The 19,433-nt window shown below is 37.3% G+C and overlaps 1 protein-coding gene and 1 long non-coding RNA gene across 3 annotated transcripts; one reads left to right on the top strand and one right to left on the bottom strand.

Moving 5' to 3' along the window:
- Positions 1 to 4,581: 4,581 nt before the first annotated feature.
- LOC140852145 (uncharacterized) lies at positions 4,582 to 10,704 on the bottom strand. Of its 2 annotated transcripts, XR_012135111.1 has the most exons (4): positions 10,455 to 10,704; positions 9,312 to 10,073; positions 8,687 to 9,019; positions 4,582 to 5,606 (listed from the first exon to the last, which is right to left on the bottom strand). It is a non-coding gene; the product is annotated as an uncharacterized lncRNA (long non-coding RNA). The 2 variants fall into 2 exon arrangements; XR_012135110.1 differs by lacking the exon at positions 9,312 to 10,073 and having other exon boundaries at positions 4,606 to 5,606.
- A 2,788-nt stretch (positions 10,705 to 13,492) lies between these two features.
- Positions 13,493 to 18,130, top strand: LOC105052918 (probable beta-1,4-xylosyltransferase IRX14). Its single transcript, XM_010933904.4, has 4 exons — positions 13,493 to 14,318; positions 14,533 to 15,090; positions 17,450 to 17,685; positions 17,768 to 18,130. Exons 1-3 carry the CDS (start codon positions 13,555 to 13,557, stop codon positions 17,670 to 17,672), a joined length of 1,545 nt encoding a protein of 514 aa, XP_010932206.2. The 5' UTR covers positions 13,493 to 13,554; the 3' UTR covers positions 17,673 to 17,685; positions 17,768 to 18,130.
- Positions 18,131 to 19,433: the final 1,303 nt, after the last annotated feature.

Below are 19,433 nucleotides of genomic sequence, written 5' to 3'. Positions count from 1 at the left end.
TAGAATGGCTGGAAGGCTTGATACAGAAACTCCAAAGAAAAATAGTAGATGAAGTATGAAAATATGAAAAAGAAAGATAGTGGCACTAGGATTAGAACCTCTCTTAGATTTGATGAAAGACGTGCTAGGATTAGTACCTCCCTAGACTTATGGAGAAGAGAGAAAAAGAGATGAGGGCAACAGCTTGGAGAGAAACTTAGGTATTGGCTTGATGGAAAGAGAGAAAGGGAAGAGCTTTGATAGAGGAGAGGAGGAAGAGAGAGGAGAGAAGATGAAGAACCTCACAAGGGGGCTGGTGTCTTGAGAAAAGAGGGCTGGGGTGTATTTATAGAGAGGAGGCTAGAATTTCATGAAAAGAGAGGTGGGAGCGTGAATAAGGATCCTTAGATCTTCATATTGTTTCTCCTTCATTGATCAACAAGTTGCATTCACACTTAGATCTTCATGAAGAGTAATCTTTTAATCTGAGTCCTTGAGATTTAAGTCGTATTCACACTTAAATAGGAGCTGGTTATCTGGTTCACTCAAATTTGATCCGATTTGAGTCTAATTTGAATCGTATGAACCCAAACTCTCAATTATTTGCAAAATAGACTAGAGAGCATCAAAATTCAATAAAATATCATCAATTACCATAATATTTAATATTTTTAGTGACTTAAATTAAGTGTTCATCAATAGGTAAAGGTATCTTTTGGACTTAAACCGTCGCTTAGTGACATCAAATTTTGCTTATAACAATCGTAAAATACTCGATGCTTTGAACTCAAGATCTGTATGTTATAAGTTTAACTTGAAGCACACATTACACAGACACTGTGCAAGTTTAATCAAGGGTACACATTATGGCCATGCGCTTGTATCTTGGTTTTATGAGTACTCTAGAGAATAAAACCTTAATTCTAATAGACTGCGGCCTCATAATCACACTCATATAGGTAAGTCTCTAGAGAATAAAGCCTTAATTCTAATAGACTGCGGCCTCACAATCACACTCATATAGGTAAATCTCCAAGAATATTTGCAACAATATATCCTACCATATTTATGGCTTTGATCTCATTAAGGATTGTACTCAACCTCGATAGTTGGAACAACAAACACTAACATCAATAGGGATAGGACTGGAGAAATATCTCCTCAAGTACTCCTGATTATTTAATTGGCTTGTTTTTATCCATTGAACCAATTTCATGAGATCTCTATGAATATAGGTTGGGTTGCCACTGAAAGTAATCTAATCTATAGGCTTAAGCCCCCTCTTCCTCAATGTGTCTATTACTAAAGCTCTAAAGAGGCCTTTAGTGAAAGGGTCAGTATAATTTTTCACAAACTTAACAAAGTTAAGTGACACAATACCATTCTTTACATGATCTTTGATCATTTTAATCCTGACTTGTATGAACCTTGATGTTTTAGCATTGTGCTTCTTGCTATGTACCCTCAGTATAGTTGCTTGGCGATCATAATAAATGGATATAGCTGGTATTGGCTTTTCAATCACAGGAATGTCTAATAGTAGACTTCTAAGCCATTTAGCTTCTTTAGTAGCTTCCTCGAGGGCTACTAGCTCTGCTTCAATAGTTGAACGAGTTATCAATATCTATTTGGATGATCTTCAAGTAACTACAGCTCCACCCAAGGGGGAGATTATAGTCAATGTTCCCTTCAGATATCTGAAAACTCTGACAAGTGCACTTCGATGAGTCTAATGGGGACAACTAGTATATCTACCAAGTCTTTTTACTGCATATGCTATATCAGGTAGGCAGTAAGCCAATACATTATTCGGCTTTGCCATATTTTAATGAAGTGGCTATTAAATTTTTTAGGTTTAAGAGAATTATCTTCTATATGAGCCGTGGGGTAAAAAAAATCTTTGAAAAATTTCTCTAAAAGATGTTAGAATCTTAAGAGCAAAAAAAAATGACAAAATCTTGTTACCAGATTACTGCTAAATAGTCCAATCACTGGTTTGATAGGATCCGAGGTGTGCTGGGCACTGACTTTTAGAAAAATTTCGGCCATCCTTTTTTAAGCATGGACTTTAGGATCGGGTTTCTTCTAAGATACAATGGATCCGATCTACTAAAGGTGCTATGACTCTGGCAGATCCTCGGTGAAATCATAGTTGGTCATAAATTACTTAGATAAGAAGGAAAAGAGGAAGATACAGAAGAAAGATTTAGAGGATGAAGTAGCTCCTTATTCTCATGCTACTTAGGATGTGAGAAGGTGAGGATGATTTTTAATGGGCTAGTGGAGGGCTCCTTTTATAGGCATCCAAAGATGTAACCCCACACAAATCCATTAAAACATATTACCATTCAAATAAAATCAGTTCAATAACTCTCTTCCAATGGTCAAAAAAAGGGTCAAAATTTTTAAACAAGAAATTAGGATAATTAAAATATTTGATATATACTAAATATTTGAAACGGTCAAAAATGATCAAAAAAATTTTTGAATTTTAATTTCATATATAACAATAAAAATATATAATTTTTTTTAGTAAATCATGTTCAACAATTATCTCACTACGATGATCATGTGTTTTTCTCTTGCTCAACTGCATTGGATATTTTTTGAGAATGATTTTTTTGTTAGTTAAAGAAGTATACTTATATTTTGCTCTGTTATTTATGATTGTTATGATTTTTACTCACATATATACTGTTTAAAATAAAAATAAATAAAAGATGATTGTTATTTCTATTAGATATATCAAAAATTTGCTGTTTCATTATGATACGGGACAGCAAAGTATATCAAATATTGGTACTATAAGTAACTGTATATCGATCTGATACTGATATAGTATGATAATGATATCAATCAATACGATAAATCTTAGACATATCTATCATTCTATGTTAATAAAACTTTGAACTGAGGTATTCCCCTGAAGCATTTTTTACTAGTTTTTATCAAATTTTAATGGCTATTGGAAACAGCAGACATATATGGTGGTGATGGTGGCGGCAGCCTTCACCACCGGATATTTAGTTCATAAGAAAGTGCGTGGTGTGGCAATAATTTATACCTTTCAATGAGCTGGGAGAGAGAGAAAGAGAGAGGCTCGGCCGTGGAGACGTGTGGGAGTAGCTAATCTTAGAGGATGCGCCACCAGGTAACGAAGCCAAATTTGACCATCGGAGCGAAGCGCGCCGATGAGTGCTCAGTTTGCCCTTCAATCTTTTTTTTTTTGGCTTTTATCCTGTCAATTTTTGAACATTAGAATAATTTACTTGTATCATATGCGATGACAAAAGCTTTCATGTGCATGAAAGGGATACCCATGGGATTACTTTACGGGTACATGGCCATACACTACAAGTCATAGTGTTTTTCCTGTTTCTAAACTATGAAAGAAAGGGACTGGTACAATAGTTGGGAAACACGAAGTCCACAGTCATCGAGAAGGAGACATACGCAAAGTAACATGTATGTATGTGTGCGTCTGAGAGAAAGAGAGAGAGAGAGAGTTTAGACTTTGAGATGCTAGGACAGGCAACATACCTGAGCAACCAATTGCCACCAATCCCTAGCTTCCTTTTAATTGCAACTGCACTTCGAGTTTCAGATTTGTATTCATTTCTATAATTCAGAAGCGAATTAAATTTGTTTACCCAATGGTCAAGTTGGGCATGAGTAGATCCATCTTCATGTCTCCTCTGAATTGAATAAATCACGCAGCAAATTTCTAATCTTTGAACAACTTTCAAAGATTTTTTATTGCAAATGTAAAGTGATTTGATATAATCAGGTTTCAGGTGGGTAAGGTTGGTTTGGAGGAATTCTAAAGTATAGATCTTAGGTGCAACGTATTTCATGTCAGGTATAATAATTTGGAGTTTGTATGGAATTATGTGTCCATATTGTCAGTTTTTTCCTGAACTTGTGACAGTAGTCCATAAGTGATGGAATGCATTTCAAATCTTCCGGCAATCATTTCAAAATAAAAGACGTTACATTTCCTATCATAATAATTCACTATAAATCAAACAAACAATTTTGACGAAGACCCCACTAGTAAATTTTCATTTGCTAAAATTTCTTGTTTTTTCTAGTATTGTTTTGCAGATTTTTTTTTTTAAATGAAAAAGCAGGGAGGTTTGGACCACCCATTTTATTGATAGATCAAACATATACAGAAGGATTACGGAGGACTTACATGTCTGAACAAGAATGTTGCAATCCCTGCTGACAAGTAAGATACAACCAATATCTAACACACCATCTGACGGTCAGTATCAAAAACAGCACCAAGAATAAACAGCATACTTCAGAACTACTGTCAAGGCTCATGTGACGACCTGTGCTGGCTCCAAGAATACTTTGCAGAGGTGTTACCATCTAAAAAATCTTATTACCTAGGTGACGAAGCAATCATATGATCTAATTGGAGAGTGAGATTTTTTGGTCAACCGATTCAACTTGAATCTCTTAATAAGAAACAACATTAACCTATGCGTTAAGAAATAGTAAATTTGGTATGTAACACTTTGAGCGGTTAGTAATACTCCTTGGTCTCAAAACCTTACCATATCAGAGCGAAGCCATCTGACCCATCCTCCTTTCTATCACTACAACTCATTTTAAATCAGATTGAAGTCATATCAAATATCCACCCAACCAATCACATGAGCAACACATAAAGAACTTCTGAGGATTCTGCCCAAAAAATAAAAAATAAAAACCCAACAACTTTGCATGACACAAACCAAGCATATCAAACAAGTAAGAGGTTTCTTGTCATGAAGAAGGAAAGAGCTCAAAAAATTACCCAATCATCAAACAAGGTAACAAAAAATCAAAAAACTGACCAGGAGTCATTTACATCAACCCCATTTGAATAGCAGGATGATATTAAAAAATCAGAAGGGTCCGACCACCATCTCACACCATGGCAATGCAGTCAAGTATCAAGTTTTGCATCAATAAAAATAGATCAGCCAGCAAATATGAGCTGGTTGGTACCCCATTCCTTGGTGTAGGTCTTAAGTTCGACTCAGATGGTTGCCCTCCCACCATATTCTCCAGAAAGAAAGAAAGCATTGCATCGCTTGGCTGGAAATTGGAGAGACTCCAGCTTGTCAGACAGAGATCATGTTGCAGTCCCACCAAATGCACAAAAGGCTTGCTGCATGTATAAATATGATCACCAAATAAAACGAAGTCACATTTCAGTCCTTTGGCATCCCTCTCCAAAGCACACCTCATTGGTAGAAGTCGTGGTTTGAACCATTCAAAAGTTAAAATAGCATAAATGCCTCATCTCAGACATCCTGTCAGCATTTGTTTTCTTATGCATTGATGGAGGTCATATCACAAGCTAAACCATGTAAAAAATTTACCTGGGGCAATGATTTACTGAAATTTCACAACATCACATCGTGAGGAGAGACCCCTTGGGATGCTAGAACCATGCTCTCCACTAAACCTTCAGGTATATTGTGCATGGCTATTGCTAGAGTAACCAAAAGACCTTGAGAAAGCCCTTTTGAACCAGCAAAGGATACCCCAAGACCCAAACCATCCCCAAAAAAGTGAAGCTTCATTATTCCAAAAAAGTCTACCAATGCTTACTTATATTTTTCAAGAGGCTGCATGGAAAGAAAAGTTATTATTTAGCACCAATAGCAATATACAATCCAGATCTAGCAGCAAATAGAGAGCTTGCCTTGAAAAACTAACACAATAAAATGAACAGAGGCCCAAATCCTAACAAACGTGATGTAGGTAACATTGTCTTGAAAACATGATGACAAATGACAGGCACTTTGAAAAGAAATTTGAACACAACTGCATCTAATTAGTACATGCAAGGCAACTGGCAACTTACTAAAATGGAAGCTTCATAAAAGCTTGACAAATGAATTCTAACTAAGATGTAATTATGTAATATTTTATGAGACATTCCATGCACATTATGTTCTTCCCAGAATCTATAGAACTTATGGAATCAGGCAAATTTGTGATATCTTAATCTTGTCATAAGTCAGTGCTCGCCATGGTTGTTCCATTAACTGAGTTTTCAGAAGGTGTCGATGTACTTGGAAGGCTTAGAAGTGCGGCAATCCTCAACCACATACTAAAATTGAGTGCCAGTGCTACCTATTTTAAGACAATCGCTTTGTTCTCCACTTAAGTTGATTGATTTAATGAAAACCCTTTTGAGATGGAAGAAAGCAAAACAGTCTTACTTTTCCCCTCTTCTAACATGCTTAAGTTATATAAAGTTTCAAGGGCCTGTTAAATGTTGTTCCTTCTTCAACACTTATCATTAACTGAGTTTTCAGCAGGTGTTGATGTACTTGGAAGGCTTGGAAGTGCAGCAATCCTCAACTACATACTAAAGTTGAGTGCCAATGCTACCTATTTTAAGTCAATCACTTTGTTCTCCACTTAAGTTGATTGATTTAATGAAAACCCTATTAAGATGGAAGAAAGCAAAACAGTTTACTTTTCCCCTCTTCTAAACTACTTAAGTTATATAAAGTTTCAAGGGCCTGTTAAATGTTATTCCTTCTTCAACAGTTATCATTAGCAGACCTTCTGAACAAAATTTCATCAAGGTGCATGCTGGCAAAGATTTTCAACCTACACTTTTATTGATCGACGATATCTTTCTTGTTCATCTTCTAACAAGCATGTACATCTTAGTAATAACAATAAGATAACAGAACTGGGCCACGTGGACAAAGTGGAACAAGCAAATCCATCAATCCACTAAGAACTTTTCATTGTTTATGACAAGTTGAAAGCATCAACATTGACATGAATGGAGTGGCACAACAACAATAAAATTTGGAGGCATAATTTAATTTCCTTAAGAGAATTTAGTTCCATCCTAGTCAGGAACTGATAAGGTATATTTGACATGAGAATTTAATTCTTGTTATGTGATGCAAGCCTACTAGTTATGATGAGATAAAGGATATTAAGCTTGATGATCATCAACATTGAGTAACCAAAAAAACAAATAATTGTTCAGCTATGCAATGCTGAAGACATCTACTTCAATAAGATGGATATTTATGGTCAAGCTCTTTGAGCAAACTAAGCAGATATTTTCAGATCTATTTAGCATATTATTTTATTCATGTATATTATTTTAACATTATCTTATGGATCTCAATGCCAAACAAGAAAAACTGAAAAGTTTGATTCCATTACCATAAGTCTCTCAAGCTATAAAACAAAAGTTAATTGTCACATTTAGGTCTAACTAATGCTAACACACTTTATGTAAGAAATGCGCTGCTAATTGATCTCATTATCATGAGAGCAAGGTTTGACTTAAGAATCACCACTAGTGAGCAAGGTTAGGTTGTATCCTTGAAGTAGCATGCCACAGCTTGGACTGAACGAGATTGAAAATATGCAAGGATTTAACACAGTATACTTAAATGGCCTGTCATCACAATATCAACTTGTAGGGACACGAAAAGCAATGCCACATCCAATGATACAAGGGTGTGTGAGAAAGACAGTTACACGAGAAGCAGGTTTGATTTACCACTAGGAATGGTAGTATTTTGGCAAGAATAGTAGTGATATAACAACTACAATTATGGGAGAGTCATATAGTTGCTACAAGAAGCAAAGCGAAAAAGAGACAAATATAAGGAGTTAGATAAATGCAAAGTTACATATAACAAAGGATAGCCGAAGATTCAAATGATAACAATTAAGTCATTACTATTAAGCTGGCAAAAGAAAGGAGATGTGCAGGAGCAAAATAAAGATATTATTCAAAGAAAATGGATGTATTAAACCAAAGGTACGATAAAGTAAAGATGCATATAGATGGCGAATATGGCAAAATGAATGTGGCAGCAAAATATGTGCAAAGATACATGGTGGACAAGGATATGGATGAAAAAAAGGCCAACCTTACCATTGAGTTATGGGCGCAGTGTGGACAAGGGTATGGATGTTACAAGAAAATGGATTCAATTCCTAGTTTGCATCAACATATGGTCCAATAATAGTAAACATAGATTTCCAAAAGGAAGACATTTTGTTGACTTATGAGAGTGAACTTAATCAGTCAAAAAAATGTCCTTCAAATAATGAATGAGAGCTACATATGCAAAGATTGCACAATGATATCCATTGGAAGTTTGTCCATGGTAGCAAGATGGGACGTGATGAGAGAGAGAATTTAGAAGGGGAAGCATGGCATAGAAATGTTGCAAAATAAGTTCCAGAGAAATGTAGATGTAAGCAACAAAGAAGGCTAGTGATAGAAAGATGAGTACAAAAAGGTGATAAAACAAAAGAAGTCTAAATCAGTGATGCTAAGAATATCATAGAAGTCATTATAATATATTTAAAATAATAAATGAGGCAAAACAAACTGGTTAAGCTAGGTATAGTGCTTACAATGATCTAGGTTAACAAACTATGAATCAATTCAGATGAGATAAAAGAAAACATAGTGACCAAATTAGGTAAAACACAAGTGATTACATTAAAAAGGCACAACAGAATCATGGAAAATATAAGTCAAACCAATAAAAAGCAATAAAAATGCCCAAATACACATTTCAGGAACAACTTATAAAAAAATATATAACCATGAAATTGCTCCGATGTTACATTTTATTCATGAAAAACTATGTGATATCATTTAGTATTGCAAGAAGAAAAACATGAAGGAAAGCACAAGATCAGATACCTTCTTACTTCCCAATGACAACCCAGTTTCCACTGCCATAGATCTGTCCTTCTTGCACCAGGTCAAAGCTTGCAGCCAAACCATTGCATGTACCTGCCCATTGTGGTTCTACCTTGGCAAAGAAAAACAGAATTATGCCGAACTCTGTTGCTGCAGCATGGCAAGAGTAAGCCATGCAACAGTGGAAACTGAAGCTCTGCTAGTAACAACCTTCCTTTCACCAAACCCTTGAATCCTTCCTTTCAAATCCAATCTCTGTGCTAGTTCCATCTATAACGGCACTAAGTTCCTATGAGGAGCTCTCCTTGACCTCTGGATGATTTCCGTCTGTCTCTGCAATGGTGGAACCATGCAGCAAAACAACAAATATAAGCAAAAACAGGACGATTCTCAACCTTGAGGCCATCTATTCAAATAATACTAGACATCCACACACTACCCTGTTTTCTTCTGAAACACATTAAATATACCAGTCCATATATAGCTACTAAAATGGGCATGATTAAATATACCAGTCCATAAATAGCTATTAAACTGAACATGATTGTTCTTATATCCTGAACTTTAGGGATGCCGCAGACTATGTACGAATCATTAAAAAAAAAAAGTCTTCATGTTGTGTTACATTTCAAAATTGCAGCGATGAGATGGGCAAGTCCCTCTGATTTTTTAAGTTTTCCCAATGTTCACTGCAGATTCACAATGAGATTCACAGAATTGGATATTTCAAAATAAAATGGTTCCAAAAAACTTGTGATAGGTGCCATTGATCCTTCCATTCCAGAATATATTCCATATCCAATTAGATATTCGATTGTCACATCAAGTATAGAATCAGGATTAATAAGCGGTGCACTATTGAATTGAGCAAATAGTAATGAAATTATACCTACACAGATAGAACTTCAAAAATCATATAAAAATTTACATAGAAGATGAGTGACTATTATCATCCAAGAAAACATACTTACGAACCAGGAAACTCCTCAAATCGGTTCCTGCACCTAAATTAATGGGTCCATAACCGAAATTTCATGGAGTGGGTGCGAAGACAGTGGCTCTGATACCAATTGGAGTGGGTGGAATTGTAGATGGGATTTGGAAATTCAAGAATGCAAGAACTAAGATCAGAAGAGAAGAAAGTTGGGAGGGAAATTGGTACAACTTATTTCATTCTCAGAATGATTTACAATGTTCAGAGCCAACTTATTTATAGCAGTAGATGCTCAAATTGGTACAACACCTTACAACTAATCCAACAAACTCTGTTATATTGTTATTACAACAACAAATTCTGTTATTAGCTAACGAACATTTGAACCTAACTAACATTTAAACTTTGTTGAATATGCACCTTGCCTTCAGTTGTAACCCTGAGTTCCACCTGCTGCATTTCAACACAATGAAAGGATTGCAATAAAATAGATCATAAGAGCTATAAATTTGAACTGATAAAACTCCAATGTTTGGAAGTTAACCAGAATAGCAGACGACGTTTGTTGAATCGTGATAAAAACAAAACTAAACCAAAACTCAACATCAAAATCCGATATTTCCCTTCATTCCGTTCATGGAAATGTTCTTTGCCATCGCATTCAAGTTTCCTAGTAGAATGCAATAATAATAATAATAATAAAAAAGGTTCTGCTCACACATTCAGCGACAAAGAGAGGGAGGAAAACTCAATGTCTTTTCCGGAAAAACAAGATCCATAAGAACCCCGGGAAGGAAAGATAAAAATTCCCAAAGTCGTGATCTCGAAAACTACCTCGAATGGGAGCTTCAAAATCCCCAAAAACTCAAGACAATCCCAGCCGTTGCGGCGAACCTGGGCCAGCTGAGGGTTACTGCTCGGGGCCGGAGGCTTGCCGGACGGCGGCCGGTGGAGGTTGACGGTCGGAGGATGGATGAAGGAAAACCTGGGGCACGGACTCTTGGACGGAAGAAGTCCGACGGAGCGGACGGATCGCATGGAAACTTCAAGCGAAGGCAGTCTCTATGGACGACTCCTAACGGTGGTCATTCACGACTCGACCCGCGATTCTATTTAAAATTTATTTAAAATCTATCTAATCAGTTTCTGATATATTTAATCTAATCCATCTAATATAATTTATTTAATAAATAAATTAAAATCTATTATAATTAATTCATTAAAATTATTATTATTATTTTTTTGGAGATACTCTAATTTATGTATTAAATAAACATAAAAATAAATAATTTTTATTATACTAATGTGCTAATATATATAATAAAATATTAATTTTAAATATTTAGATGATAATAAAATATAATATTATATTATTTTAACTGTACGAATAGATATCACCAAAATATGATTTTTGATTGCTAGATATTTTTAATATTATGATTATAATTATGATTATGATTAGCAATAGGTAACAACGTGGATTCTGATTTGAATGTCAAAGATCATTATAATTATTATCATTGGCACCATCATCGTACTTGTAATAGGTTTTCACATTAGGTTAGCAACAACAATAGATATTTATATTGAAATCATGAGAGAGAAATTTAAATTTAAATTTAAATTTTTATGCAGTAACTTGCCTGTCATAATATTTGAATTCATATCCAATATGGTTGGATATGGATTTATATCTAAATTTAAATAAGATTTTGTAAGCCTCGTTTGACTCTTTGAAATGGGCTGCAATATAATAATTGGCTCTTCTCCTCATAAATTTAGATCCTGTTTGAAATTTGAGAAGTAAATTTCTAATCAGCAATGCTTTCACTATTAGTTTGTGACTACTTTAAAAATCAAAATATAATCATCCAAGGTATTAAATAATTAATTAAGAAGTTTAGGTTCTCACCAATCTAATGTTGAATTAGAGAGATCTAATTCACACATTGCATGACAAATATGATCATATAGGCATTTATAAAGTCATGCATATCCAAGCTGCAATCTTATAGACCATGTAACCATGGAGTTGAACCTTTTTGATTCCACCATAGGTAGGAGAGCATCTCATATGGTAAACTGTAATCAAGTGCACGAGGAAAATGAGAGTTTACATCAGTCTACATTCAACTATTTCTATATACGAAATGGTCCAACTTAGATATCAAAGCTGGCCAAATTCAAGTCTTTGACTTGGAATAAGGGATATACGCCAATCCCATATTTTTGGTCAAGTTTGCATACTTATGCTGTTAGCTAAATGTCACTATCATCATTGGACTCATGTACAGCTTAGCCAGCCATCAATCAATAACCTTAGCGTGAAGGTTGCTACAATGTCCACACACCTTGGTCCTCTCATGACCCTCCTCCTCCAGACTGCTCTACAAGCAGGGCACCTTCACATTGCCACAATCCATATGCTCCTTAACTTCATCCAATCCCAAGGACTATTCTTCAATCCTATAAAGTTTGTTCCCATAATGGTAACCAAGCCACATCTTAGCACATAAGGAGGTAACTCAACAAACCTAATGATTTCATCTTGAGACCAACTGAGATTGGGACGTTCCATTTAGCATGTTCATGCCCCCAAAGCAACCTAGCACTTCTCAGGCCACCCTGTTGCCACATAATACATGAATGACCAGGCATGGTGCAAGCTATGTGTACCTTTTCTTTGGTTGAACCTAATGGGAATTTTTTTGGTTTTGTTTTTATTTTAAGAAATATGTTGGCCGACACTCTGCATTTGATCTTTGCTATGATGGGGGTCCAAAATTTCCACCCTAGAGATTCTTGATAAATCACTTTCAGATAACTACCTGGAAGGTGCCACTTCATGTCAGGATACATGTTCATGCATCAATGGAACTGACAGCCTGCTTGATGCTCATCGAGAAAATATTAAAAAAAAAAAATGGCATCCTTGACTTCCTTGACAAATAAAAATATCTAAGCTCTCACATTAGCTTCTTGATATACACTTATTTATAAATAAAAATATGAAATGTAGCAAGATTACAAACAGCTCTCATAAAGAAAGCAAGAGAAAAATTAAGCCCGGTCGGGAGGCACATGTTTGGAAGGTGAGGAATTGACATCTAAGTCTAATTTTTGGTAGTCTAATCATGTTTTTCTCAAGTTTGTTGTCGTTTCCCTTTTTATGTAAGGATTTTAGGATGCCAAGCCAAATCAAAGTCAAATGTCACACCAGCATTCAGTTCTTTTTCTTAAGAATATTATTCATACACCAACTCAGCTGTTGATCATTGTTGCCAGCTAGCAGTTTGAACGCTTAACATAACACCGACCGACCACGTGTCTGAGAAGCAAATTTTCCTTCTTAATTAGAGAATATTAGATGCAGGCACTAGATCTTTCCTTGCTGGATTTGGGATCTTAATCTGATAAAAATCACAGGAACTGTTCTGCTCCCCCCCGAACGCTACCCAATAAATTGTAAACCCATTTTTCTATCAACTATGTACCATCAACTGGAGAATCTGAAGGTTTACAGACCCAAAATGTTAATTATGCCCTCGTCGGTTTAAGTAAAACCCGGTCTGGGCAAGGTTTTGGAGGAAGCCAGCACTGTCCAACGTCAAGTACCTACTGATCTGGGCCCAACGTCTCTCTCTCCCTCTCTCTACGCGACCAAATCTCACCATTGTACCATTTGATATTAGCTCGCTTCGAACCGACGCCTTCCTCCCGCTTAAAACTTAAACTATACTTCACCTCCCAACCTCCCTCTTTCCCTCCCACCAACCGCCTTCTTTCCGCCCATATCTCTTTCTCTCATTCCCTACCAATTCTTGGTAATAATTATATAAAAGTAAAACTAACACCACAAAGCCCAACTGCCCTCTTTCTTCTTCGCCCCCTGCCCAAAAGTTGACGAGGAGAGGAAGACGAGGGAGGGGGAGAGATGAAGATGTCATTGCTTCAGAACCACAACAACCGCCGCATGGCCGCATACCGGTCGTCGCCGGCGTTGTCGGATGGCGGTGGCGCCGACGGCATGGGAAAGTCCCCGGCCAGCTGCTTCTGGCTCCTCCTCCACGGTCTCTGCTGCCTCATCAGCCTCGTCCTCGGATTCCGCTTCTCCCGCCTCGTGTTCTTCCTCCTCTTCTCCACCACCACCCTCTACACCTCCGCCCCCGTTCTCCGCGCCACGACTACCACCACAACGACCACCACCACCACCACCCGTACCGAGACCCTCACCCTCTCCCTCCCCAATCACCCGCCGCCGCCCCCGCCGGCGGTCCTCTCCGTCCCCAACCGCACCCGGAGTCGGGTGGTCGTCGGTCGGCACGGGATCCGCATCCGCCCCTGGCCTCACCCCAACCCTGCCGAGGTCATGCGGGCCCACCACATCATCGACCGAGTCCAGCGCGAGCAGCGGCTCCAGTACGGCGTCAAAGCTCCCCGGCCCCTCATCGTCGTCACGCCCACCTACGTCCGGACTTTCCAGGCCCTCCACCTCACCGGCCTCCTCCACTCCCTCCTCCTCGTCCCCTACCCCGTCACCTGGATCGTCGTCGAGGCCGGCGGCGTCTCCAATGAGACCGCCGCCATCCTCGCCCGTTCCCAGCTCCCCATCCTCCACATCCCGTTCCCCGAGAAGATGCCCACTAAGTGGGCCGAGCGCCACAAGATGGAAGCTCGGATGCGTCTCCACGCACTGAGGTTAGTCTCGCAGTCTCCATCCTCTGGAATTCCCCTGTTGTCGTCAATCTCTCTTGATTTCTCTGTAGAAAGATTTTATCTTTTGCGCTTTCTCTGTGCAAAGATCCGATCTTTTCTGATTTCTCTGTAAAAAGATCCAATCTTTTCAGCTTTCTCTGTAAAAGATTCAAACTTTCTTGCTATTAGATCTGATCCGGGTTTGGTGATGGAACAGAGCGGTGAGGGAACGGGTACTGGATGGCATTGTGGTGTTCGCTGACGATAGCAATATCCACAGCATGGAATTCTTCGATGAGGTGCAGAAGGTGAAGTGGATGGGCGCAGTCTCAGTTGGAATTCTTGCCCATTCTGGGAATTCCGAGCCGGCACCTGATCGGAAATTCAGTGAGGAGGAGAAGGAGAACTTTCCGGTACCAATTCAAGGCCCTGCTTGCAACTCATCGGGTCAGTTGGTCGGCTGGCACACCTTCAACTCTTTGCCATACAGAGAGAAGAGTGCAACTTTTGTTGGCGAAGCAGCGACGGTGTTGCCGAGGAAGCTGGAGTGGGCTGGGTTTGTGTTGAACTCGCAATTGCTGTGGAAAGAAGCAGATGAGAAGCCTAATTGGGTTCGGGATCTCGATGCCGTAGGTAAATATGGAGAGGAGGTTGAGGACCCACTCGCTCTGTTGAAGGATGAATCCTCTGTTGAGCCTCTGGGAAACTGTGGGAAGAAGGCCCTGTTGTGGTGGCTCCGTGTCGAAGCCCGGTCAGACAGCAAGTTCCCACCAGGGTCAGTTTGCAGAACCTTTTCTTGTATTTCTCTTAATTGCTGAGATCCATATATTATGATTCATGTGGGTTATTGTCAATCTTCTTTAGAATCTACTTGCTGAATTTTCCTTTCTTGAGTAGTGAGTTTTTATGGTGAATGGTATAGGTTGCTCTGTGTGCCAGAAATTTTCTTTTCATACTCATCATGAGTAATAATTTGAACCATGAATAGGTGTAGATATGGAAGCATTGCAGATCCAATGGTCTCACCTATCATATTGTAGAAATTACAGGAAGACTTGATTTGATCTTTCCTATTGCTTACTTTTGGAATACTTGCTGATCCATTCTATCTTTCGGAACTTTCCATTGAGCTTTCGTATGAGGAAGATCCAAAGAGCACAAAGCTAAGTTCCTAGATTTCTAGCAAATTCCCACCAGGATTACCATATGATCTCTTATCACATCTCACTTATCATCCCTGCTTTCTTATATTGAAGATTGCTTAATTGGGTTCATGAATTCTCATAAAGAAAAAATCATGCCATAGACCACATGGTGGCCCAGGGTTCCATCTTAATTTTGCAACAAACCACAGAGACTGAATTGTATATTTCACCTTAACAAGCTCAAAAAATATAACTGCTTTTGTCTATTCAAGGCAATATTAGTATTATTTTATATTATGGCTGACATGAGTAAACCTGTAGTCTTACTCTTTTTTTTACCTCACTGGTTTACATATATTTCAGTGAGTTTTGGTTGTAGTATGATATGTGGGACAAGATAAATTAGTATCGTCTGGTCCTTTTTGCTTATTCGTCAAAAGAAGCATCATTAGTTGAGCCAATCATGCCTATTAGCTTAGCTTTAGTTGACTCTTCCCACCTATTTCTAATTTCGCTCTTAATATTTTATCTAGTGCATATAAGAAAATACAATGTCCCTACATGGCCATTTCTTTTTCTTTTTTTCTCTCCACTTTGAAACAGAATGCATAAAGCTTGTTTTCCAGTACTTCAATTATCATATGGGGACATCAAACAGGAATCTTCTAGATCCACAAATGTTTATTTATTTATTTCTTGTAGTCATGTCCCTTTCCAAATGAATTAATGCAGCATGATTTCTTTCTAAGCCACTTAGTCCTAATTGGGGATCACAAGTTTTGGCAGAACCCGGTAACCTGCTCAGACCTGTTTTGTGCTGACTTTGGATCATAGACATCTTTATTTTTTAATTGGGATTTGGGTCAAGCTTTATGACATGAGTCTCTAAGTGGCTCAAAGTAGGTATTAGTCTTAGTAGATCTGAACATTGCTCTCGAGTTCAATGAACAGCTTGTGCTTCCCCAAAAATGTCCACCATAAATATATATGTTACTGAAAACGTTATATTCACATATTCTACTAGTTGTAGATTTTTCTGGATTATTTTAGTTTTATGTGTCATTTGTTTACATCTGGTTTTTCTAAGATATGGTTGATATTTTAGTTTATTGCCAGTTCACTGCATTCATGATCTGATGATATTCTTTTCTAAGAACAATCTTATGCCACATTCTGATACCGGTTTGATAACTAGATAAAGTTATGCCCTTGCTGTGAATTGTTTTCAAGTTAAGGGATCCATTCTGCTATCAAAATAGTTGCAAGATAGGTCCACTATATAATAATTTAATATTTTGGACTATTATAACATAATGTTTCTTGGTGTGTGACTTCAAGATATCAAGTATACCCGAATTAACATGAGAAGTTTTTTCCGCCTAAATTTCCATTTTCTAGCACATGTAGTAATTTCAAATGGTGGATTCATTCTCACTAAAAATGGTAGCTCTATCATATGCTTGTTCCCCTTTCCTTCTGTAAAGTGCTTAGAAGTTTCCTATGGTTGACATATTGTGACTATTTTCCTATATGGGCAATCTAGAAGATCCAATATATAAATTTTCACTCACCAACTAGAGCTCAGCCATGATTCTATAGATTGAATACTCAGTAGTTGGTCATGTCAATCCTAAAATCTATCATCACAGGTGCAATGTCATCAGCCACTATCATATCATTGAGTTAGATTGCATCAGTGAGAGGACCATTGATGTCATTTGATAATTGATCCCTCTGTCATATACAATACTACAATATCTACCTTCAGTTTTATATCACTTCAGTAACAAAGGTTTTGTGTGTTACAATGTGAATAATTACCTTGTTTAATAATAACCGGTATCTCATGTTAATTATCTATTAGCGATGCTATAACTTTGGATCTTTGATCTACCTTTGCTATTTCAGCAGAGCTGCAGCTGCTTGTCTTGGGATAGGCTCCTATATTTTATGTATACCCAATTATTGATTATCTTTCACTGCATGCAGATGGATCATAGATCCTCCTTTGAAAGTCACTGCCCCTGCAAAGCGTACTCCATGGTTTGATGCATCATCACTTGACCTTCAATCACAAACAACGACCAACAAAGATCATGTGGAGGGGTGGCCTTCAAGAATAAGTAAATCACAGAGTTCTCACAATGAAAGGAAGCAAGAGTCATGGGTAGATAAACTAATATTTGGAATGACCCAGAGGCAAGCAAAATAATGCAGCATCACAGGTCTGTTCAAATTCTTTGTCGCCACTAACTATGTTAGATTCTATGCACTAAGCAAACACTAACATCATATATCTTCTATCAGCAACTGTTCATGCTCAACAGAAGATTAATAAAGAGATTTGAGGATTTCAGCATTCAACAGCCTGTTTTCTATTATCGCGGTTGTCTATTATACTTGGTTGAAGCTATCAACTGGTGGAGCCTACAAACATGTGGCATATGTTCAATTGGCAGAATTTGTATTGTAGAGGTCTGTTCATTAAATTTTGTTAATTCATTCTACTTCGACTCTCAGGTCTTTGATGTGGTTTGACTATGAATATATACTAGGGAATGTAATGTTGACATGAAATGTGGTTTGTTTATAGGATTCATGGAACAATTTTGGTTCTGATACCAAATTTGTGTTCAGATAAGAATCTTAGCATATTTCTGCTCATCAGCATATGACACTTGAGGCTTTCCCAACATGCCAATCTTGTAATCACACACACACACACATATGTATGTAACTTTTTGATAACTACGATTTGTTTATCCAAAGAATATGAATGGTTTGGGGATGGCTATCATTCGATCCCATGCAAAACATTGAACACAAAACATTATTTGATCGAATGCGAGCACACATTTCACTGAAGAATAAAATGAGAAGGGAGAATAACTACAAGAAGGTATCCCAACAAGAATTGTAAAACAAAAGACAGAACAAAAGAAGAGGTCAGAGCAGTGCAAAATTTAACCCCCTGTAATCGACCATCAAAGAAATTCATAGGCCACATCAAGGAAACAAAGCTCTCATAAGCCACACTGCTTCACAGAAGAAGGGACCAGAACAAATCATAGTCACAATTGTAATGTGGCTGGCCTAAATCCACTGTATCTGTGCATGTTCTTTGCTGGTATGCCCAAAAAAAAAAAAAAAAAACAGCGCCCCACTTTTAGGGTAATTACAAGTTCCTACCTAACATTTGGGGAGAAAACCCCTACTACTTTGACTTCAGCTATTAAATAAACTAATGACTCTATGACAGGTAATTGTTCTAAATGAGGTACAAATTTAAATGGGATGGCAATGTAAAGTCGTAGAAGAGAGTAGTTATCCTGTGATGGTTGATCTTATCGCATACAATTGCTACGATTCATTATCATTTAATCAAGAATGTGACATCTACTTAGATGTGGATGGTCAACATCAAACTGCAAACACTTGCATGTGACTTGTTTTAATGTGATGGTTATGCAGCAACAGATATTTTCCTCAATCTTTTGTTGATCAAACTTAATAAATTCGACCTCAATCTACCGCACAATATAAAGGATTATGTTTAGTTTGCTGTATGTATCAACGACGGTGAAAAAAATAAATTTCTTAGCCGCATAAATGATGCAATATTCCTTCTTCCAGTTGCACGTATGTTGTTACAGATTTAACGGTCAATTTTGCTATTTGTGCTTGAAAATCAAATAAATTTATTTTACACATTAACTAAAAATATAATCATTAGACACTTAAAGATAAACAGAGGATCCCTTCTTTCTCTCTCCAAGTAAGAGTTGAATCGTGTGAAATGTATTTAAAAGAATAGGAATAGACATAAAAGCCAAGAAAGCCATGAAGATTTGCAGTAAAGTCATGTTTGATTGCCAAGAAATATGTCAAAAGAGAAAAATAAAACATAAAATTTCTAGTATAAGAATTTTTTTCAATATAAATTTATTTTCTTTTAAAAGATTAAGTCGTGAAA

Source organism: Elaeis guineensis, chromosome 10, assembly GCF_000442705.2.
Source record: "Elaeis guineensis isolate ETL-2024a chromosome 10, EG11, whole genome shotgun sequence".
NCBI lineage: Eukaryota > Viridiplantae > Streptophyta > Magnoliopsida > Arecales > Arecaceae > Elaeis > Elaeis guineensis.
Note: the sequence above shows the minus strand (reverse complement) of the source record. Positions and strands in the feature narration are given on the sequence as shown.

Coding starts and splice junctions, on each gene's coding strand:
- LOC105052918 (XM_010933904.4), top strand. CDS start 13,555: ATGAAGATGTCATTGCTTCAGAACCACAACAACCGCCGCATGGCCGCA. Junction 14,319..14,532: donor ATGCGTCTCCACGCACTGAG/GTTAGTCTCGCA, acceptor GTGATGGAACAG/AGCGGTGAGGGAACGGGTAC. Junction 15,091..17,449: donor GACAGCAAGTTCCCACCAGG/GTCAGTTTGCAG, acceptor CACTGCATGCAG/ATGGATCATAGATCCTCCTT.